Source organism: Callionymus lyra, chromosome 17 (genome assembly GCF_982586985.1).
Source record: "Callionymus lyra chromosome 17, fCalLyr1.hap1.1, whole genome shotgun sequence".
Lineage (NCBI taxonomy): Eukaryota > Metazoa > Chordata > Actinopteri > Syngnathiformes > Callionymidae > Callionymus > Callionymus lyra.
This window is the reverse complement of record NC_141834.1, coordinates 13,831,744-13,855,574: the sequence shown is the minus strand read 5'-3', so window position 1 is coordinate 13,855,574 and position 23,831 is coordinate 13,831,744. Positions and strand designations below refer to the sequence as shown.

At 38.7% G+C, this 23,831-nt stretch overlaps 2 protein-coding genes across 14 annotated transcripts in view; both read right to left on the bottom strand.

Moving 5' to 3' along the window:
• Nucleotides 1-11,744, bottom strand: part of myh14 (myosin, heavy chain 14, non-muscle) — a 30,008-nt gene extending 18,264 nt beyond the window's left edge. For 3 of the 13 annotated variants that reach the window (XM_087812419.1, XM_087812422.1, XM_087812425.1), the window contains exons 1-11: nt 11,548-11,740; nt 8,689-8,857; nt 6,973-7,179; nt 5,053-5,209; nt 3,602-3,629; nt 2,063-2,177; nt 1,415-1,462; nt 1,154-1,165; nt 443-535; nt 309-372; nt 42-140 (exon numbers count right to left, since the gene is read on the bottom strand). In XM_087812419.1, the coding sequence (XP_087668545.1) occupies nt 42-140; nt 309-372; nt 443-535; nt 1,154-1,165; nt 1,415-1,462; nt 2,063-2,177; nt 3,602-3,629; nt 5,053-5,209; nt 6,973-7,179; nt 8,689-8,847 (982 nt within the window). In that variant the 5' untranslated portion in view covers nt 8,848-8,857; nt 11,548-11,740. Of the gene's footprint in view, nt 1-41; nt 141-308; nt 373-442; nt 536-1,153; nt 1,166-1,414; nt 1,463-2,062; nt 2,178-3,601; nt 3,630-5,052; nt 5,210-6,972; nt 7,180-8,688; nt 8,858-11,547 lie in introns of all 13 variants that reach the window. The other 10 variants (XM_087812418.1, XM_087812421.1, XM_087812414.1 and 7 more) reach the window with 9 other exon arrangements.
• Nucleotides 11,745-13,129: 1,385 nt separating this feature from the next.
• Nucleotides 13,130-23,573, bottom strand: kcnj14 (potassium inwardly rectifying channel subfamily J member 14). The gene is made up of 5 exons (XM_087812426.1): nt 23,420-23,573; nt 19,195-19,294; nt 16,618-19,019; nt 15,128-15,445; nt 13,130-14,863 (listed from the first exon to the last, which is right to left on the bottom strand). The coding sequence occupies exons 3-5, from the start codon at nt 17,644-17,646 to the stop codon at nt 14,633-14,635; spliced, it is 1,578 nt and encodes a 525-aa protein (XP_087668552.1). The 5' UTR covers nt 17,647-19,019; nt 19,195-19,294; nt 23,420-23,573; the 3' UTR covers nt 13,130-14,632.
• Between the last annotated feature and the right edge of the window lie 258 nt (nt 23,574-23,831).

Below are 23,831 nucleotides of genomic sequence, written 5' to 3'. Positions count from 1 at the left end.
TATAAAAATATGTTCGTTATTCACAACAGACTCGGACTCACTTCTGTCTTCTTCTGAGGCTCCACTCAACAGCTGGTAGAAGATGTGAAATGTCCTCTCATCTTTGGCCTGGCGGGCGGCCCGCGACTTTTCCAGGAGGTCTGATAGTCTGGTCAAGGACTAGTAAAATCCTTTTATTTTAATTTAATAATAAAAAAAATGTTATCACATAAATAACTGTAGTTACAGATAAGCGACCACAATATATAATAATCACTAACTACCCACAAATTATTAACAATGATTGACTTTTTTTTTTAAAAGGACACAGGTTTCAATGTTGGCACCGACGATGTATCCCGCCACATCGAAATTAATGCGGATGAATTTACCCTGAAAAAGAAAAACACTTTTGTAAGTCTCTTTTATATTGAACATAAGAAGAATAGCATTTCGTTCTTACAAAACGAGAAGAGTTGTCGTTCTTCGTGGTCTTAGCGTTGCCGAAGGCTTCCAAGATCGGGTTCGCCTGAAGAAGCTGTCGCTCCAGGTCACCCTAAAAACAAAAAGGAGCTCATTCAGTTTTGTCTCAGGCGAAAGCCTGATAGATGGATCCATATTCCCTTTTTTGAAAATGCACAACCGCATAGCCACAGCAAAAAAAAAGAAAAAAAGAAGCATTTGAAAGCAAAAATAGCAAACTGATTCCCAGCTATATCATATATCCATAAAAGCATGCACTTGGTAGAGAACACAGAAAATGTGAACTGAATTAAATGATTAATTTCCATTATAATCTTAAGAATCAAACAGTTGTTGCTCATCAAAGACAACAAGCAACTTACCTGCTAGATGCTAGTGGGAGCTAGCTTGTTTCTGCTAATGTGCTAGTTGCGGGGATGCTAATGAAAAGGGTCTTCGCTAGCAAAGACTTCTATTCCATTTTGTCACATTTGAAGCATGGTTTTGATCCAACATTCCATCCCTTTTGACATGCAGGCACAGCGTGAAAGCGTGATCGATGTAAGGAAACATTTGTGAAGCTAAAAGCTTTGGGTGTTGCGAGCAAAAACAACTCCCATGCTTCCATTGAGAACTCTTAAGTAAATGGGGAGAAACCACATGTAAATCAGATTACATGTCCCCGACAAGCCTGTACCACCTTCATACTTACATATTGCATACTCTGATGGTTTATGAAAGGAAATGAGGTTTAAGGAGGGTAAAGAGTGGGTTGATGGGTGAATAGAAAAAGAAGGATAAACAAAAAAAAGAGACAAATGAGACAACAACAACGACAAACATATGAATAGACATGTCACACTCTCTTCTAGTCAACGGTTGGTTAGTCGGGGTCAACACGGAGGTTTTACTGTAGACGCGAAAGATCAAGGAGGAGAAACAAAAAAGGGACAGAAGGACGGAGGTAACTCACCCGGTTCACCATTGTGCTGCCTCGTGTTAAGGACCGAGAGCCGTCCATCTGAGCGTCCAGGAAAGAGACACAATGCAGTGGAAGATAATGAAAGGAAGCGGTCAAGGAAGCGAGGAGGAAGGTGCGTTCAAAAGGAGGCAAGAAAAAAACGAGAGAAACGCCACTTATAGAAGAAGATCTCGGGCTAAAAATTCTGTGTCTAACACAGACTAGCGAGTGATAAACAAGTAAGATCAATTCATGGCACAAGTCAAGCTGTCAACACTGTTGTTTACATCTAATTGTTAACCAAATGTAAGCATTTTAATTTGTCACAAGATCGTTTATATTTTATGACACGTAATGAAATTCAAGCTCTGACTCAGACCCTTGAAAATCCATTTGATATTTGACGAGCACGATTTTGTTTCTCTCTCTTTCCTCACTTCTGAGTGGGTGGAAATGTACTTTGTATTATCACCCTTTATTTGCATATTTTACCTTGTGTCTGGTGGATAGAAAAATAGAAATGAATTGAAATCAGAAAAGACATTTAGAGATTTATCAGCGGAAAATAAAGATTCTTGTTTTAAAACACCCGTGTAAACAACTATCGACTCGTCTTATTTTAGCACAAATACTGTCTCATCCTTTCGCGCATCAACGTACCTGTAAAAGGTCTTTGTTTCTCGCAGGGTTTCCAGTTTTATGGGACGAAGCCACGTGAGCCAAATACTGAATGACCTTTTTGGTGTTCTCCGTTTTTCCTGCTCCAGACTCTCCTCTGTAACACACAAGACAAGAGCATTTAAAAACAACTCATGCGTAAAACACATGGTTTCAATTTGAAGGATAAACAACCAGAAGAAGAGAACATTGAGGAGCAGGTGGCCTGAAATAAAATTAGATCTCTGTTTAAACGTTGGAATTCTAAACGCAAGACACATGTGGAGGATAAAACCTGCATCGGTTTTGTTGTTTTTGGAAGGAAACGAGAGGAAGTCTGACAGAAAATAGCAGCTGTTGATGATCTAAAAGAAGATGGGCTTCGACCTAGAGCCACCGAGGATGGTTGACCTGGACAATGACGGGAAGTCTGAGAGGAAGGAAAGATGACAGGAAGTCAGAAATGAGATGTTAAGCGACAGAGCCTGAAAGCCAGGACTGGAGCCTTGTCAGATATGTGTATCTCAACCTCATGTTGCATGAAATACATTTGAATTTAAACATAGAACTACAGATCTACCTTTTTATTAGAACAGAACACAAAATGACTTATCTTTTAAATATGCAAAACAGGCCATATATTCCTGTTAATAGATTTGCTGTAATATGGATTTAGTAGTGTAATTGAAATCACTTCTACTGGGAAATATTTGTCAGCATATTTTTTCACACAGCTGCAGTCATTTATTCAGTTATTTGAAGAACTATGAAAGTTTAAACTGGTTTGCCATAAAGCAATAATATTGTGAAGTAATTTAAAGCCGTTCTAGGTCAGAATTGTTTGTTTATTAAGATTCATTAAGCTGGCTTCAGATTTAAATAGGATTATATCCAGGGGTGGATCTAGAAATATATTTGTGGGGTAGTGAGAAGAAGGCAGGATTGTTTTACTTTCACATGTTCAAATGTTAAGCTAGACTTTAGTGAATCAGATCAGTCTGTGGTCCAGCCCCTCGGTCAACTATAGTTGCTTTAACTTCTTCTACATACATTTTATTTAAAGGGCCACTACTGTGAAAACCCAACTCCTGTGACTCACTTAAAATGTTTCAAATGCTGTCTTCATTTCCAAGATGCTTAGTAAGATCCTCATCATGACCGTGTTTTGAACGTATTACTTTACTACTAGAAAGTTCTCTAGAAGTCTTGGCGAACGAAAGGTTACGAGAGCGGAGTCTATTATATTGTAATAATAATGGCGTTACTTCCTCCTCCAGCCAGCTGTAATCACGCCCTGCTTTGTTTATACAACGAGTCCGTTGGAGGTGGAGACTTCCTGGATTGACAAACATCAATGCTGACCAATCACAGCAGTGTGGGCGTCAATATTTCAATGAAAAGAGATTTTTGTACAAACAGACACACACTGATGATACAATAGAGTCCAACATCTATTTAAGACGCACTTAAATCAACACATTAAACTGTAGAAATCCAGACAGAGAAAAAAATAAATATATATATTTAATTATTTCTACTTACGTGCAGAGAATTGCTTGATCCTCTCGATCTGCAAAACAAAATAATTGTGTTAGCACAAACGGAACATGTGATCATGCGTAACAACGACATGATGGATCAGACAGATAACCAAATATCTTCATGGCCGATTAGAAGAGGAACACGATTCGGCACATGGCAGCTTAACAGAGACTCGAACGCACATCAATAGCCTTGGAAATTATGAATTAAACATCTGAGCATTCTTCAACTTAGTGTAGCACTTATAGTAAAACTCCAAATTCAAGGCTGTAAGAAGCAAAAGTGAACGTCAATATAACTGTTATGATCTCCTCAAATTCATAAACTCCACTTAAATCCAGGGCCTCAAAGTTTCCTATCAGTGCAACATCATAATAACATGAGGGTAAGCCGTGGGTTCAGTATGAGACATGGAGTGATCCACTACAGATTCAGTTAAGACACGCACGACAGCATGTGCCACACCTTCTTTTTTTTTTTTTAAATCACCTTTTGTATAAACCTGTACATTCCAAACAACAACCGAAAGCACCTCCACAGAAAAAAATAGTACAAATGCTTCTTTGGCTCATGTAAAAATGCAAAAACTGATGTCAAACAATGTTTTATTGACAGTTGCCACAGCAGCTAAATTTTCCCACAGCCGCCCTCAAGAAGTCTTTAACACCTCAACCCTCTGTGCGTGATTCATATTTCATGCCCACCGCCCCCCATGAGACCCTCAGAGCCTTGCTGGTGGCTCGTCTACTTAGGAGCAAGACAGAAGCCGGCCACTGGCTCAACTGGTCCGTCCAGACTGCCTTACCCTGCACCGCAAGAATTCAATAGTGGACATTGTTTGCGACTATTACGAGTATTTTCTTTCAAGGATTCCCACGCGCTGAGCCTGGAAGAATTCATACTGGTCCTACAGGTTCAATGAGTGTAGTAAGACCGTGTCGGTCCTGCCTCTGGGGGTGACGCCGGGTAGAGATGCAGCCATGGAGACGTTGAGCCTCATCTGTCCTGTCGTGTTATCTTAGGGAGACACCCTCGGGCTCAGACGTTGCGCAATCTTTCCCCAGCTACTCAGGTTGCTGGGAACTTTCTTTATCCGGTTTTCATGGCACACACTCAGTGTCAGTTGAGATTTAGAAAGAAAAAAAATGTCTGACATGTTCTGTTGCTACTGGTAAGGCATGAGTCATCGTGATCAAACGAATGATTTCATCAACCGAGCCTCATCGTCACACCCTAATATCTGCTGGGAAACCTTCTTTTTATTGTCCAGTGATTTGATAACATCGTGAGGAGAGAATCCACGCCCACAAGAAAAAGCACAGACTCGATCAAAGATCACGAAAAAAAAAGAAAAGATTCACATTCCAGCGGCGCTCAGCTGATAGCAGATACATGAATTTGCTCCAGCACATTAAACCAGGGGTCAAAGGCCAAAAGATAGTGCGAAGTACCTTGAAGCATACTCCGATAGGCGGCCTCTGATACGGCGTAGATGTGGGGGGGCATCTCGTGTCGCTTTTTGCCTCGGTACATCTCAACGATGGCTTCTGTGTAGATGGGCAGGTGCTTGTACGGGTTCACGACCACGCAGAAGAGGCCGGAGTACGTCTGGAAAAAAAACGACACGTATTTCAAATTAACTTTTAACTTTTTAACACGTCGATCCATTGAACTCAAGGAGCAGAAACAGTGCCAGAGTGTAACCACTTTCACCTCATCACACCCTGGATCAGGATTGAATGCCAAAGGCCATTAAACTTTATCTCAAGGCGAGAGCAATGTTCTAAACTAATCATCCACGAAAACATGAAGCTGTCATGACATATATTAGACTCAATGACTGTCGTGACTGCTGCTATTTTGTAGTGTGTAGAGTGTCCAACAATATTTCCATGAGGTCAATAAAGTATTATCTTATCTTGTCACAGCTCGGAATATATGGTGACACTTCCCTCTGCTCAGGAATGCGGTGAGTAAGTAAGTGTATGCATGTTTTCTCGTTTGGTCACTTTCTCCTTTTTTTTTCCTCCTCCATGTTCACTTCAGATTTTTTGTTGGTTCACTTTCTCTGCTCTCGTTTTTCTGAAGGAGCCGCAACCGTTTATACTCGTTTATGATATAATGTGTTGCGTTACCCAAGAGGCCTCACTTGGACATGACTTACACGGCTCAGAAATGTTCTTCGAACGTAGATGAGCAACAGGAACAGTAGCTGGGGACGACTGACGGAGTAACAGCTGCGATCCCAAAAGCTTAAAATAGACTTGTGTGTTTGATATTTTTGTAAATAATATTTTCTTCCGAAATTCTTCAATTGACCACGACAACTGTGAAGACTTCACTTCATGGTATAAATTGGTAGTACATAGTTTGTATTTGTGTTGTGAATAGTAGTTACAGGCAGAAGTACAACACATAATAATTAGTACAAAAAAATAATTAATTGTAGCAGAATATCCTAGTTAGTCACTGGAAATCTCAAGCTTCAAGCTGAATAAATAGATTTATTTTCTTCGAACAATGTTTCATGTTGGGTCTTTAAATACAAGATGGACGTTACAGTCGACCACTATGGTTTATGGATGCATTTGCAGTGTCTTTTTGGACGAAAAAAAGTGAGCAAGCCATATTTTGAGACTTAAACCCCCTCCTCATGTTTAGAACGTCTAGAAAGGCGCTATATAAATAGAGATTATTATTATTATTATTATTATATCTTACACAGAGCAGAAAATGTGACTTAGTGTAAAACGCTTAAGGTGCTGAATAATCATAGAAAAAAAAGCGCTGTATAAGTAAGAGCTATTTACCATTTAAGAGCCACTTAATGGAGGGTTGAGTTTGATTGACGTATCACCGTCTGATTTTTTTCAACAGGCCTCTCAGAATTCTTGGGAAAATATCCATTTTATTTTATATTTGAGTTAACAATGTCGTAGTCTCTCATGGAAAATCCTTTAGATAATAATATTTTACAGTCCAAAACAAGTTTAGCAAAAATAACGCCATGTCATGTGTATAAAAATGCTCATAAAACAGGAAAAGTTTTGTGTTTTAATGAGGGTGTGAATGTTAGTTTTAAAAATTTTTTTTATCTGAAATAATTCTAGGAATTTCTCTCTTAAAGAACAGGAGGAGTGTGGCTGGCAACAGTCCTATCAACAAGTTTGTAAACCGACCCCTCGCTCCTCTTACCAGCTTGTATCAGTTACACAAGACGCACCAAAGTGCTTGCTGTGAACGACAACATGTGCTCGTCTCGGACAAAAATGTGGTCACTCAACGCTGCCCACACAAGTGTTGGCGTTTAGAAAACGTGTCCCGAGTTCAAGTGTTTTTTTTGTGGGAACAAATGATGTGTAAATACTCACATAGATCAACCCGGAGTAGTATCGGTCTCTCAGGTTGTGTAGAACGGATGCTTCGTTGAGGCAGGTGAGGTCGGCCATGTCCTCCACCTTGCTGAAGCGAGGAGGGTTCATTCTCTGCACCTCCTCCCTGGACAGAGTGATCTTCCTCTGACTGTCCGTCAGCTCCACTTCGATCTTATCGCCATCTTCTTCTCGGATGCTGGCCGACTGTTGGCATGGACGGAAGAGAGTCAACCAACATGACCGGGAGATGAAGGCATTCTTTTTATTTATAGTTGCACGAGATGTTCCATCACACTTAAATAACTATCGTGGACTTGTTTTGTAATCAAGAGACTACGATTTCAAGTTGCCCTCTGTCACGCGATAGACATTTACATGGAAGTATACCAGAGCCATTAGAATATTCAATGTTCAATTTAACATTTTAAATGTGGGAATTTTCCACCGTGGCTAATAGTTTTAGTATTGACTGGTGACACTATTAAACAAGGAAGAGATATCAATAAAGTTTTATTTATCTATCCATCTATCTACTACACAAACATTTTTATATTCAATTTAAGCGATATGAATTAAAAATATTGAATTTACAATGATTATATTTTTGTTATTGGAATTTGACTATTAAACTCAATGTGTGAAGAAAAATAAATCATTTTGAAAATGTATATTTTTTAATATTAGGTTTAAACAATTTCAATTTTCAATATACACAATTATTTTATGAAATTAATCAATAAAAACAAGTCAACCTTTCCATAAGGAAATTAATGAATTAAATTATTCTAAACCAATAATTAAATGCTAGAAAATCAAACACATTTTAATCAAAGAGAGTTTTTAAAAATTATGAATGATATTCTGAATGGCACTGATGTATTTCCTGAGCAATAAACAATTATATACATTAAAAAAAAAGTAAAATCTTTACACAAGTATATCTTTAAAAGCCAAATAACATTCATGAGATTGTATCCTGGTTTAAGAAGGAGTGTGGCCGTGTTAGAATGCTTCATGGCTTCAGAGAATCATAAGTGTTCATCACGGGACCAAAATAGAACATGACAGTGACAGATAATGGAAGCGAGGATCTCTTATGTGGGTCTTGAGCTCGCCAGACAGGAAGTAAGGAACTCAAACTTCGCTCAGGCCAGCGCCGGACTCATTAGAATGGAACCGTCAAATAAAAGTGATAACGTGGAACAGAATGACAGGAATGTAAAAACGCGTTCTTTGGCGTGTGTTTTTCTGAACCGCCTCACCGTGTCATTCACAAATCCTGCGTATACAGCAAAGTCAGTGTTTCTGCTACAGCCTCTTTAACATTCAGAGGCTGAAGGAAGCTATTGTTCTATTCATAAAGGCCTTTGCAATAAAAAAAATAGAAGCTGGAACTTGCAACAGGACATCAATTCCACACTGACTTAACAATGTTGCGGTCTCTCATGGAAAAGCCTTTAGATTTTAATATGTTACAGTCCAAAACAAGTTTAGCAAAAATAACACCATGTCATGTGTATAAAAATGCTCATAAAACAGGAAAAGTTTTACACACCCTTACCTGTTTGACACACCTTCATCCCAAGTCACACACTTGTGGATAATAATTGACCAAGAAATTAATTCTCTAGTTGCTATAGTTTAAATCCAATTATTCACCGATGGTCGGTTTTATACAGATTTTTCTACACGCGGCTTTACACATGGACTCACCTCGAAGCCGTGCTTCTCCGACGGCACCCATACCAGCCGCTTGGCCGCCCAGTCGGCTTGGCTGGCGGCGGAGATGCCATTGGTGTTGGTCGACCCCGATGCCCCAGATGAAAGGAAGTGGGTGAGATCATTCACTCCACCTCCCTTTGCTCGGGACATGATTTGGGCACTGGAGAGAAAACAGAACGAAAAGTATTAAGAGTCGTGTGGAATCGTTTTGAGGACTATAGAATAGCCACGAGATTCGTAAGGAAAGAGCAGCAGTGAAATGCAGGGCAGAGTGGGCTGATGTATCCAGCGGTGGCCTAATTGTTAAACACGGCAATTCAAGGAGAAACAGAGACGAGTGGAAGGGTGGAGGAACAGCGAGATCCATCAATCGACAAAGTAAACTGACATGACAGAAGAGGGGGAGAGACAGCGAGTGAGTCGAGCGAAGTAGGATACCACAGAGGAGACATAAATAGGCTTAGACTTTGGATAAGAAAAATAAAGCAAAAATCCTGCTCAGCTAAACCTCACCCAAATAATACCTGAACTAAGATGACTGCAAAAAAACAATCCATTGATACACTTTCTCAACGAATACATTCCATTAAAATCATATATTCTTCAAATAAATAGTGAAGAAAGTAAGTAAGTAAGTGAAGGTTATTTCTAAAGCTCCTCTTTCTAGGCCAGGGTAACAAAGTGCTTTAACAATCAAAAACAAAACACAGTTAAAAATATAAAGTCCAGGACACATAAGACAAACAAAGGGTTCACAGAAAGTAAGTAAGCAAGTAATATTTATTTATACAGCGCTTTTCCAGACCAGGGTCACGAAGCGCTTAAACAATCAAAACAATATTCAATAAAGTATATACTTTAAAGGGCAAGTTAAACTGATAACACAACAGGAGTTCCAGAAAATCAAAGAAAAAGCCTGAACAAATAAAAACATCTTAAGAAAGGCGTCTTTGGAGATCCAATTAGCATCAAGCTAATGCTGTGTGAATACATTTCTAAAGCAGGATTGTCCAGCTTTTCCTGGTTTCATGGTCGACCAGAGATCTAGTCTCTATGAAAAACACTTGTTTAAAAACATACTGCTCTCCTTCTTTCACACAGCGTAGAGCAACCTTTGTCCTGCACCGGTCTAAACGGACCAGATTAACATTGCAATACTGAAATGGTGTGAATTTCTGTTAATGACTTTCATACACAAAAAAGAATCGATCTAAATGCATGTGTGTGAGGGTCTGTCGTTCCACTTAACATTTCTTCTGAAATACGCTGGTGTGTACAGGTGTGTGAGTGCATGTGTCAGTCTTTTTTTTGTGCGTTCGCTGTTAGGCGTCTCCATACCTCGACAGGTATGTCATCAGGCCTGATTCCTGCTATGTTGTTTTCTGCCGTGTCTGCCTATGACCCAGTCTCACAGCCTGTCGCGTCCATAACAGCTAATACAATATGACTCTGGGTGTGGAATAAACACGCAGACAAAAGGAGTTGCCACCACCCAGCAGGTAAGTATGGAAAATATGTCATCCCTTGCTGGCGTGAAGCAACTTGGCATTGGTGCTTAAAAGATTAAGGCCTTTTTTTTGTGTCAGTCATAACATTTTAACACACTTCAAAGGATCCCAAACTAATCTGAAATTAAATATTCAAAATGGCCAATGTTTTTCCCCTGAATCAATGGACCTACAACGACACCAGGCCTCACGACTTTCCCCTAAAAATGGTAACTATCATGGTAACTATCGAGATGCAGACGGCGAGATTTAGTTGCGAAAGATCTCCCTGACTCACCTCAAAACTAGTTTCCAAAAACACTCAATCAGACATCACCGAAGGGCATTCAATGTGTGCGTGGATTTTATAACCAGCCAATTACTTTTTATTTGTTCAGAGAGAAAGTACATAATTATTTAGTCTTAAAAAATATTAACATAGTCTGCGAAAATCGCTGCTTGCAAATCCAGGAGTGTCTTGTGTAGTTAATCCTTTAAAACTAATTTAATAGGCAGCGACTTTATAGTTAAAAAGACTCAACCGCTGACCAAAAGTGGACGGACATCTTTCTTCTTTGACATCCAATAGTCATTGTTTTTTTTTTCTCTAGTTTGATTTTTTTAAAACAATATCAATATCTTGGTTTAGTCTTATATTTAAACTAAATCAATAATGGTACAGACAAACACACAACTGACCATAAAAGCCAATCAAATTCATTTGAGGGGCCATTAGTTTGTATTCTTTTAGACTCTTGCTGTTCTAGGGTCTGCGGGGGGTCCCGGTTCTTTCCTGCGTCCATGGTACAGCTGTAGGTGCGGGTTTCAAAGGGGCGTACTAGGGGGTTCAAGATGCTTGTTCTCACTCTCTTTGGTTTTAAAATATACAAGTAACGCGTCGCTTTTTATGCTTTGGGGACAAAAGCCACAAATACACTGCTTTTTTCCCCCTTTTTAACGCGTCTGTGACGTAGGCCGTGTCTTTTAACGACCAGCCATTCAATAAAAAATAACCACACCTTGAACGATCACATGAGCCCTTTAAGTGACTGTGATCGACTTTCATGTGGGAACCAAAAAAAAGACAGACGGTATCGATCCAATTGGTCCATTGATCGGTGAATAGTCATAGTAATAACCTTATAATGTGGACGCCGGTGTACAATGCGGGTCACAATCCTTTTTTTTTTTTAAATAAAATAAAAATAACAGGCGATCATTCCGAGTCAATGTTTAAGTCAAGGATGTGTTGTGTATAAATCTTTTAAAATCCAAACACACAACTGGACTAGCGTTAGCCAGAGATCGCTTATTACACAGCGTAAGCAAAAATTAAATAAAAAATAAAAAACAAATGTCTTACCTTGTGGTTCTTGTTGGTGAGAATGCGATCAAAAGGGCTGCGGTTGTGAGGAGTTTCTTGTGAGACCAGTTGTGGGGCTTATTTCGCTGGAGAGGTGTGGGAGCTCGAAGCTACCGCATATGCGGCTTTTATCATTGCACCGTTTCTGTCTCAGCAGCGCCGCGCTCGAGTCCAGGCGCGAGCAGTGAGGGCAGAGGCGGCGGCTTCACTCCGGGCGGAACACTTCCGGTTACCCGTCCAACCAGGGATTCGGAGACGCGTTCCGGCGAGGAAACACTCCAATGGACTTTAACACCCCGCCTGGAAGGCCCTCCCGGTGAATTCGGTCGGAAACGCCCGCCGCTCGGAGGCTAGGTTACGGGTGAAAACACCAATGGCGTGTAGCGAGCGTCAAAGATGTCGGGGCTTCAGCCAATGGCGAATCCTGTAAGGCGGGATTTAACGTTGATTGACGCGTTTGTTGGCCAATCGGATGGTCGTAGCAGGTGCCAGTGCTGCAGTCTCGCGCTGAAGCGAGGAGAGTTGCGCGCTCTTTGTTTACGACTGGGAGACGGTGTCCCCTGATCCCGGATCGGATTTTTAAAACGCCAAGGAAGGCCACAACATTGGAGTGATATTTATCTAGCAGACCTCAGACATGTTTCATTGAGCATGCGATTTATTCCAAAGAAGGCGAAACGGAGACACTGATTCAGATTTTAATTTAAGATAAATTGAGATTATTGATTTTATTTCATCAACTGTATCTTAAATTATATAATCAATTTTATTACTAGTTGAACTCTACCTTTAACTTGTTAAAGATCTTTGTTATACATTTATTCTTCCTTTTATTTGTCCTTTTAATGGGTATTTGTTTCATGGCTATTTGTATAAGTTTTATAAAGATTTCATATCATATTTGAATTTTTTTTTTTTACAGAGTTTTATGGTTACTAACACTGATATATTTACACTTTTAAATAGTAAAATATATTAAATATGCAATACATATTTAAATAAAATCAATTTTAACAAAATATAATATTCAATATACTGTATGTAAAGTATGATTAAAGCTACATTTTAGAATGTCCTTTTATTTATTTAGGTTTGCCACTATGTTTATATCTTTCTGTTCTCTCCTTCTGTTACATCCTTTTGGCCTGACAGCCTCGTATAAGTAAGTAAGTAAGTAAGTAATTTTTATTTATATAGCGCTTTTCCAGACCAGGGTCACAAAGCGCTTAAACAATCAAAACAATATTCAATAAAGTATATACTTTAAAGATCAAGATAAAACTGATAAAACAACAGGAGTTCCAGAAAATCATGGAAAAGCCTGAACAAATAAAAACATCTTAAGATGTTTCTTAAAGGAGTCAGTAGATCCATCAAGCATAATATACACAGTATTTCATTTAGTCCCCAAGGACATGCAATTTCCCATCCCTGCTTTACAGATTAAATAGACAGAAATTAATTCACAGTTTCAACACGTTCAACACCAACACAATCTTGACAAAAAAATCCATACTAAACGAAGATGCACAATTCTTTATTATGCAACGCGATACAATGTGCCGTGCCTACAAAACAAAACAGCATAACAACTGACATTTGTCAGTTCAAAAATATGTCGGTAGATGAATATATATCATGATAAAGTGATAAAAGTACATGAAAACATTTTACTATGTGTACTACTGCAATCAAGTGCAAATATTAGCAACAGCATATTTTTGTCAGTGAGACTCGTAACATGTGGAAAGTGAATAAAGCTTGATAAAAACAACCGGTTTTCTTATCACGATGACGCCGCATCAAAAACAAACAGATGGTTCAAGTTACATTTCAGGCAAGACGTGGCAGATGACCCACCACTGGGTCTATAAATAGATCATGTAGGTCATAAAAGAGCAGCGTATAGAAAGACACCAACAAATTACTGCTGATTACAGTTTTAAGTCATTACAGATCGATCGGTGTATATTGTATTTCATACTACCTACAAGAACAGGTCAAGATCCAGAGCACTAACCCAATCCTTTATGTTAAAATAGTCCCTTTAAAGTTTATCAAGGTAAAGTAATCTCACTGCATATTACCGTGTAATAATAAAATGATTCATTATTGTGAAAAATCTGTGAATGACTATATCATCTATTTACTTTTCTTTGCTTTAACAAAAACAATATTGTCTCAACGTGTTGGTATACAAAAGGCAACGACAAATTCTAATAAAATAACTCGCATCTTTATCAAGAAAAATGTGTGAACAAGTTTATATTAGGAACATTCTCATGATTTGTCATTTTAACGCCATGATAAATGTTCTAGAAACAATGCATTTATTCAACTGTTAAATAGCAGAGTGATGTGTTCACTGCTTTATTAAGAGTCATGTCCGAGTAACGTATCATGGCCACCGTTTGTTATCGAAGAGACACTCGTTGAAATAATACATGTGACCAGTTCAATAAGTATGCATTGGACATCTGTTGTGAAGAGCAGAGAAGATATATCAAGAGAACAGATCATAATGACAGTAATTCAACTTTTAAATCATTTGACAACCTTAATAAAAGTATCATCATCTCATGAAAACAACCTGTTATGACGACATGAAAACAAGCTTTGATTACATGAAAAGACTGGAAGCGCTGCTTGTTTTCTTCTGCCTTCACATGTAATCACTTCTTGTGTTAATACCTTTAGAATGAGATGCACATTAAATATCTTTACCTTTCATACTCACCGTAAAAAAATAAAAACAATCCATAAAAATTCAACATGAGAGTGAAAAACAATCACATGTGTTCTCTGTATTTTACCACCAGGTGGCGGTATTGTACCTCCCTTTGATGACATGGTCGTGCTGGGTGATGATGGGCCAGTTTTTTGGGTGACAAGGCAATAGCCTTTGAAGATTGCCAGGACCAATCGGACAACTCGACACAAAACCTTTCTTAGGGTCTGAAGTCAAATCCTAACAGACCAAACTATCTTTTCCTTCCACACAAGCGTCTCTGCCTGTACCTGTCATGCTGTCGTTCCTGAACCTTTCACTAATCTCCTCAGTCAACATCTGTTTTCCGCTTCAGATTTAATTGAAGTGGATATCTTCTGCAAGAGAAACTCGTCTGGTTGGTGGAGGGGAAACCTCGGGTTCGTGGTCGGGCTCCTTGTCCTGGGTGCCGTTGAGCAACGCAACCTCGTTTTCATAGCAGAAGGACAAGCGAGGGCCCTGGATATAGTTCTGCTCAGCAAGTTCTTTAGCACTGCAGGAGGGCGTGTCTGGAATCTCATACGTTCGATGGAAGAAGGAGTAGTCAACCTGAGAAAACATCATCAATATCGTTATTTATCTCTTGGAATTGTTTTTTCACAGCTTGAGATCAATTAAGTCAATCTATATCACAATAAAGCTTATAAATAATCATATTAAACTGAAGAAATAGGCTGAATTTTTGGTAGAATCTTTGAAAAAAATGGTGTAAATGCAAAGAAACCTCTGCTTTGAAACATAACAGAATAAACTAGAAACTAAAAAACACCAATGCTGATGAGAAACTAATTAAATGAATGCCATATTTCTTACCTGGTAGCACTCTTTCCTCTCGAAGAGAACCGGTTCGAACCGGTGTCCCCACACGATTTCCGACGCCAGGTAAGAACTGCGACACTGCGTGGTCATGGCCGTGGCTTCCACCATTCCCTCGAGTATAACTACCACCTCCAATTCAGAGTCGCCCTCCAGAGTCTTACGGTCCATCTCAAAGAACGGAGACTCGTCGTTGATTTCGTGGACAATGGTCACCGGTGAGACTAAGAAGATGCGATCGATGCCGGTGTCGAATCCAACATTGATGTCCATGTTGTCCAGCGGTAAAAATTCTCCCTCTGATGTGACCCTGGACTGTTGGTAAAGGGAGATAAGAGGGAAATAAATAACAATAAAAATAAATGTATACGACTCAACAGAACATTTCTTACTGTATAAAAAAGTGTGAAGCCTTGTTGTTACACTTAATGTGTTGATTTAAGTGTGTCTTAAATAATAGAACCTCTATTGTACTCATCAGTATGTGTTTGTTTGTACAAAACTCTTATCATTGAAAAAGGATTTTGTTCCGAAGAAAAAAATGTGCTAAAAACCCTTTTGTTTTTCTGGAGATTAAATCCTGTTTATCCCAACCACACCGGTGAAACATCAAGGTTTGTCACCACATGTCATCAATCCCGGAAGTCTCCACCTCCAAGGGACTCGTTGTATAAACAAAGCAGGCGTGATTAAAGCTGCCTAGAGGAAGAGTCTAGCTATTATTATTTCACAATGGACTCCGCTCTCGTAACCTCTCGATCGCCGACATTTCATACGAGGGAGAACTTTATAAAGTAGTAACTTCAAAACATGGTCATGATGAGGGACTTACTCCATCTTGGAGAGGAAGACTTCAACATTTAAAACATGCAAGCGAGTCGGGTTTTCACATGAGTGTCTCTTTAAATAATCACACAATGTATTTCTGAGCCCATCAGCCGGACTGGCATTACATCAAAGCTTATACAATTGTATTTGTTTGATCTCCACAGGAATAATCTGACGCTGCCCTGTGTGAACCTTGATGTGGCAACACTCTTACCACGGGTTCAATTTATTTTCTTCCACACAAGCTTCCACTTCAAACTTACGCCATGATCGAGAGATACACAAATACCAACAAGTAAACCCCCGGACAATATACAATCCAGATGTAGGTTCAACATCTGTATTTAGAACCGAGTATGATCAGCCTCAGGCACTGCAGAATATTCAATAGTACAATAGAAGTCAGTTTAAGTCTATGACGGTTAATCCGTAGTAAATCTTCCTGACCCTGGGAGAAAATAAAACAAGCTCATATTAGAATACGAGCCAGATGGTCTCACACTCTCCCTCTCTTTACTGCAACCTTTTAGCTCCATCTTTTTGGTGACGCTAACTAAACTTTGGTGACACGATACCCTTGAATAAATAATCTTTTGAAATAGATTATGAACATGCAGGGTTTGCTGACCTATTTTCAGAGAATTTTACTTTTTGCTCACCTTCAACAGTTGGGCACGGACGTGCGCCTCCACCAGATGACTCTTGCGTAGGTTCCCGACCCTCCACATCATGCAGAGTTTCCCGTCCCTTTGTGCGACCACAGCGGTTTCGGAGAACACCAGTGTCTCGTTGCGCTTCTTGGGCTTGGCAATCTTCGCCATCACTGCCCCGATGATGAAGGCGTCGATAATGCAGCCCACGATGCACTGCAAAACGACCGCCGCCACCGCCAAGGGGCATTCCTCGGTTACGCTCCTGAATCCGTAACCGATGGACGTCTGCGTCTCCAAGGATAGAAGAAAGGCTGCCATGAAGCTATTGACCTGGAGGAAGCAGGGCTCCGCAACCACCGCCACTTTATCCATCTCTACCCCAGAACCGCCCTCGTCAGAGGGTCCGGAACTGGGGGAGAGTTGTTTATAGAAGTCCCCGTGTGCAGCTGCAATGAGCCAAAAGGCGAATCCAAAGAGCAGCCAGGAGAGAAGAAAAGAGAGGGTGAAGATGACCAACATCCAGCGCCAACGTATGTCTACACAGGTGGTGAAGAGGTCAACGAGGTACCGCTGGCCCCTCTCGCTCATGTTGACGAAGGTGACGTTGCAGCGTCCGTCCTTGCCTACAAAGCGCTGACGGGGCCGGCGGCTTGAGCGGCGGGCGCGCCGGCGGCTCACGGTGGAGGGGGACGGGACCGATTCCTGGTCTGATAATGACCTGCCATCCCGTCTTCCCCCTGCACCACCTCCCTTTCCACTTCTTAGGCCGGAACACACTTCTGCTCTCTCTTCCCAAGCATCTCCATGGACTGACTCTCCGGCCGCACTCTGCCTTCGTGCATTGCTCTGAAAATGCAGAACTTTGCCATTTAGGGCGTGGGTTGGAGAGGGACTGGTTGGAGTTCCAGACCCTGTTGGGCTTCCTCCCGTCTTGGCTGTTTCTGCGGCACTCTGAGCCAGCCTCATGACCTCCTCCTCCTCCACTGGCCCATCCACCACAGCACTGAAGCGCCTTTTGACACGTGCGGCACCCATAGTTTACAGTCAAATTGCTACTTTGGAAAAAAAAAAAGTCCTTTTATCACAATTAAGAATCCATTGATAAGTTGTGTGTTACTGGTGACAAAAGTTTGCTGGAAGTCTCAGTCCTTCAAATCAGGTCCACCCCAAATGATGGGGAATATTGTCAATCTGTCCATGTATTGTCCTCCAGGCTTCAAAACAGTATATTCCTCAAGATGCTGTGAACTCCAGACATGTATGTTTACATTTCAGGGAAAAATATCAGCTTATGGATGTTGCTTTGAAAGGTTTCGGGTCTAGGAAGAGTTGGTACGGGCATGCGGGTCAGAGAGCCACTTAAAAAAAAAGACAATTGCAAGACAGCAGGATGATGGAGAAGGAGAATAATCGCAGGTCCAATGGTTACTGACTATGACAGTACATAGACAAAAAAACTACTTTGGTAAATATTTGAAAACATCAACATGCAGTTAATAAAAACATGCTAATCCTTACAAAGTGAATCCAGAAAATAACCTTGAAGGAAAGAAGACAGTCTTAGTTAATCAAAGAGAAAATACTGTGTTGTACACAATGAAAGAAACAACGTTGCTTTCCATATTTGTGCGTCAATCAAGTCACTGCTTTAACAGTTTCATATTCCGTCTCTGGCTGTCTACACAACTGTTGCAGCGCCATTGTTATATGAATTACTTCACAAGCAAGAGAAGCATCTGATATAAAGCTGTAAGCTACCAGTACTCTCTACGTACCTCATACAGGTCGAGAGTTGACTTACACCAGATCAGGTTGGATGGAAAGACACAGAAAATAATTTACATCAATTTCCGTTTTTTGTCAAATCTATCTGGTTATAACATTATGAAATAATGGTAAGGATGAAAAAGGTCAGTGTACAGGTCACCTGCGACACCTTCAACTTCTTTCTCTGGTCAAGTTGACTGATGAAATGGAAGAGATGAGAAGCAAATCTTTCAGCAATAACTTGAACACAAGAATTAACAAATGACATAGTTCTGATGCAAACAAAAAAACACATGCAGAAAGAAACAAAAAATAGAATAAAATAAAGTTAAAAGCTTAATCTTAAAGCAAAACTGCCTTCAGTGTCAACAAGCCCATTTCGTCGTTTTCAACAACATATACTGAAAGAGGGAGCAATGTACTAAAAACAACATTGCCAAAGTCAACTACAACAAATGAAAATGAGGGAAAAGATCCCTCCTGAAGTGCGATGTTACATATGGGTTCATCTTCAGTCGGCTGGTGACTCGTCCATCAAACAAATGTCATTTAGGGAGAGAGTTGTTTCCAGAGATTCTTCTGCTTTATCAGGCTTGTCTTTGTCCATTACTGTGACAATTGTCTCGTTCCATCACTTGTTACTATTGGACAGGAAAAAAAGGAAACAAAACATCATCAATGTGAACATCAGTGTTTAATGATTTTAGAACTAAAATGTTTCACTCATCTTCTAAGAAAAAACATTTTTGAAAAGAAAGAAAACTGCGTCTACTAAACTGACAACATTGAGAATAAGCTTATTTATCTCGTACTTACTGTTGTGTTTGAGATGTTTTCAACCATCATAATGGGTCAATGTGTCCAGAGTGAAAGTCAGGAGCAATAGTCACCAAAGTAAACCAGATAATCCAGCATCCTATAAAAGAACACATTTCAGGAAACAATTCAGGGTTTGATTTTATTGTACAAAATACAACATATCTTTGTGATCAAAACATGTGCACAATGATTAATGTATTTGTTTACATCATTATAATGGTTTCTATTTGGCCAAAATATACAGCGTAAGAGGCTATAAATAACAAATATATAGTGTGTTTTCTAGTGGATGTATTCTGACATTAACAATGAACAATTAAATATTCAAGATAATAACAAATGCATAAAGTCAAAATAATACAATACATATGTGGGAAAAGCAAATATCAAAAAGTTTTTGTTTTAAGTTTGTTACAAACTCATTTGCATATTGTCCCTAATAATAACTTACGAATCATACTCAGTTTTAATTTTACTGACAAATACATGTCTTTAAAGGCCTTTGCACAAGTTAAGCTTTTCATATCAGCAGGTATTTCATGTTAATACTTTTTTCATTTTGACGTTCCTCATAGTGGGTTTAAAATATGGTTCATGTCAATTCCCTTTATATCTATTGGGCTCCTCATTAGTTTAAATTACATTAGAAGAATTCCAAAGTAGCGGTCTATTTCTGGATCCGTACATCCCCACAAATGTTCGTCTCTAAATCCTTATCAATCAGTTAATTTGTGTGAATATTAATACCTATATATTAGTATTTATTTGGAAGGTGTAACTCCATTCTCACTCACACAACAGGATAAACATGTAAGGAAAAGCACTCATCAGTAGTTTCTCTGTCTTAATAACAAAACCATAAAAAGAAAATGAAATGAAAAGGTTGACAATAAATGCCAAACTGACCTTGATGTATCATTTCTAACATCAACCCACCATGAGGGCAGCCTTTCTAATCTGGTGCCATCAGGTGTTGCGGGACGATTGTCGACAGTTCAAGTAGGTGATGATGAGGAAAGTGAGGCTATGTAGGGAACGTGAGACGGCACGTGTCACTCGTGTAAACTAATCTAATCAAGGTGAGGTGGCAGATATCTCAGCTTGACCTCTCACAGAGCAACACTTGACAGACACTATAGGGGGGTCTGTGTGAAGCTGCTTTAGTGGAATGGATTTTATTTTTTATCACGGTATATACACAACCGTTCAGTGTAAAGATGGCTTCCCTTTTGTTGCCATTTAACTTTCATTTCTTTACATTATTACAAATGTCGCTTGATAAAAAGCAACTTTACAGATTTGGTTGAGCACAAAACCACTTCACTCCTTAACCATGCTTTTCTAATACACCCAATATCTTTGACAAATATTTTTTTAGTATTGGTTTCAAGGCACACCCACCTTAAATCAAATACAGCACAATTATCAGTTGTATTGAACCATAATCACATCAAATAACTAATATTTCACCTCTTTTAAGACGGTGTAAAAGAATATGGTTGAACCTAATGATGAATATTTACTATGGAGCAGCACTAAGGATAATAAAAAGACTCTTTAAAGATAACTCGTCATACTTTTATACATGTAAATGCACATGTAACGAGGTCTTCATCCATTATCTTAAGTTAAGGTAGATATTTGTGTCCCTTTTGATGTCTGCACTGTTCCAAATTATTTTTCTTCTGCTGTCTTAAGTCATGTCGGACAGCAGGGAGGGCGACTTACAATTATTCTAAAGCGTATAAGTTACACACATTGATTAAAGTACAAGTAACTAAAAGTATATTTTGTTTGTAGAGACAACATTTTAAAGAGAATCGGTGAAAGTAGAACAAATAGACACACCTGGCCTAATCCCTTAATCTGATTGAACAGCTTTCCATCTCTTCTTCCATGCGGACGTCACAATACCATCTCTCTTCCTGTACGCCACCTCTACTGTCCTCTTTTTATTAAGATTATCTGAAAATATTAAAGGTGTTATCCGGACAGATTGGGGCGGCTGGATTTAGACGCGGTTAAAAATAAAAGCTTTGGCGATCTATTTTTTCATGCAAGTTCGTTCCAATTGTAAATCCTATTGAATTGTTTGATGTGTGTTTATACTGTATTTATTCATAAATTACATCAGCAATCAACAATAAAAGGAAATACAATATATATTGCATTTCATGTTTCAGTCGATCTAGTTGTGATTGTAGACAAACAACCTCTACGAGTCATTGAAGAACCTTTTCTATTTTCTATTCTTCATTCAAGTACACACAAAAATATATGCTTTTTAATTACTTTCCATTTACTTTAAGACCTTTCCATTTTTGCTATTTCATTGAATGAGATGATGTAATCAAATGGTGTTCCTAAGGTTTAAACGTATTTTTTAACGTTTATTATGTATTTATTTTCTTTTTTCTCTCTTAATTTGCTGAACTTTGAACCATATCCATCAATATGTATGATAACTTTCTCAATCCAATAATGCCTTGAATGGGTGAGATCTTTCACAAATGTCCAAGTAAACTCACATGTTGTATCACACGGTCAAAACAACTGTGACCCACAACATTTGCGAGCCATGATGCAAATATGGAATCATCAATACTTTCTATCGACCAGTGGTGGTTTAAAAGAGCAAGAGTTTGTCGCTGTTTCAGGGTTTTATAGCTGCGTTTGTTTAACTGTGTATTGTTCGTTACCAACACAAAATAGATCAGAGTATATTTAAGTTGTATTAAGAGTAAGTTACGAAACATTAAAACAATGACCAAAGTAAGAGTGCATTTGCTTTTAACAAATGTGATCGATAAAGTTCTAGAGCAGCTTCGCATAAACAGAAGAGACAGAAGTTAAATTAATTTAGAGGATTAGACACGAAATATTAAACGTACACGTAGATTGACTGTACTTAATTATAGGAACGACATGATTTTAAAGCTTTTATTTGACTATTTTTAGTCGATTGTTGACGGTGCTGACTTTATAATCCTGGCAGGGAACACTAATTGAAACATTTACTCCGCTGTCTCTCTTCAGCTGTTCACAGAGGTCGAGGTCAGTGTGTTGTGGTGGCCAAATTTTAATCTGGGAGTTAAGACTGTGCAAAAAGCTGCGTGTTTGTTCAAACTCTTAAATCTTCTTCTTACGTGTATTATATATGGTGACGTGATTAAAGTGTTTATTTCTTTCTAAACCTTTTACTATTAAAATCCACATATGTTTCTGACACCATGATACGCCCACTTTACCATTTCTGGGAGAATCTTTATAGCACATCAGAACCAGAGGGCTGTTATAATGCTGTTGATGCATTGTCAACTTCCTATGTTTATTTTGTCTAGATTACCTTAAATAACATAAAGAGTGTGGGAAACCAGAAAAGAAAAAGGTTTATTAACTTGTCTAATAACTTGAAAAGTTCTGAAAGGATCTCACGTGAACTTTGGAAACAAGAATTAGATTAAAACATTTTGAATGACCTCCATGATCCACAGAGACACTGCCATGTTTCCACCTATTAATGTAAGTCTGAATTATTCTTCTCTTTGAATATTCATGATATTAGGGACATTTAATTATTTCACTCTGTACTGACACCACAAAAGGAAACATCCTATGGTGTGTTTACAACACTGGCAATATGGGGTTTTGATTTTGATTTCAAATGCAGAAAAATACAAGCAATTGTACAGACAAAAAGTGCAACAATTTAGTTTGAAAATACCAATATTGATGCGAATTAACTGTTTGGCGGAGGTATGCATCAGCTGAGGGCTTCTTTAGATAATCTATGACGTGATGGTGCGAGTGATGGGATGACAAGATAAGATTTTTTTCTTATGTATATATTAGTTTCTGTTTCATAAACTGCACCTGAAAAGAAATATTTGACGTTTTCTACACCTCACTTCATTCATTAGTTGCATTATTAAGTTATTTGTAGAAAGAAAAAAGTGAATAACAACATGGAGTATAGTTATGCTGCTGAATGTCTAAAATGTTGCATTTTAAATTTAAATAAAAAGGCAATAATACTGCAAATAATATCTCTAGGTGGAAATGAAATGTTCTCATGTTTTATTTGAGTTTAAATTATTAAATTGCAGATTAAAAAAAAAATATAAATATATATATTTTCGAGCCAAGCTAATTTAAATAGCAAATAATTTGCTAACCTATGAAGCAACAATACACTTTAAAACAATTTAAAGTTTGTACTCACCAAACGTTATTGTTCAAACTTCAACGAATTCTCCGTCTGTTTTTTTTTGTTTAAAGATAAATAAAAACAAAAATAAAAAAGGAAACATAAACGCACTTTGTTTTGCTAATAGTTGAAACTCCGGGGAGCGCGCGTGCCGACACTGGTGTCAAGTGCCCGCGAGCCTCAGGAAGTGACAGAAGCTCGCGCTCGTCCGTGGCTCGCAGCAGTCACCTTGTGACGTCATCCGTGACATCCATGACAACCAGCTCGCTGCTGCGTTCATGTTTGTAACCGTTCGATTTTTAAAACATTATTTAAATTGCGTAGATTTTCACTGTTATTTGTTAAACTTTAGATTTTTATTGTAAACATATTTGCAATAAATGGTATACTATTTTTATTTTTTTTATTTTCACACAAATCGATATTT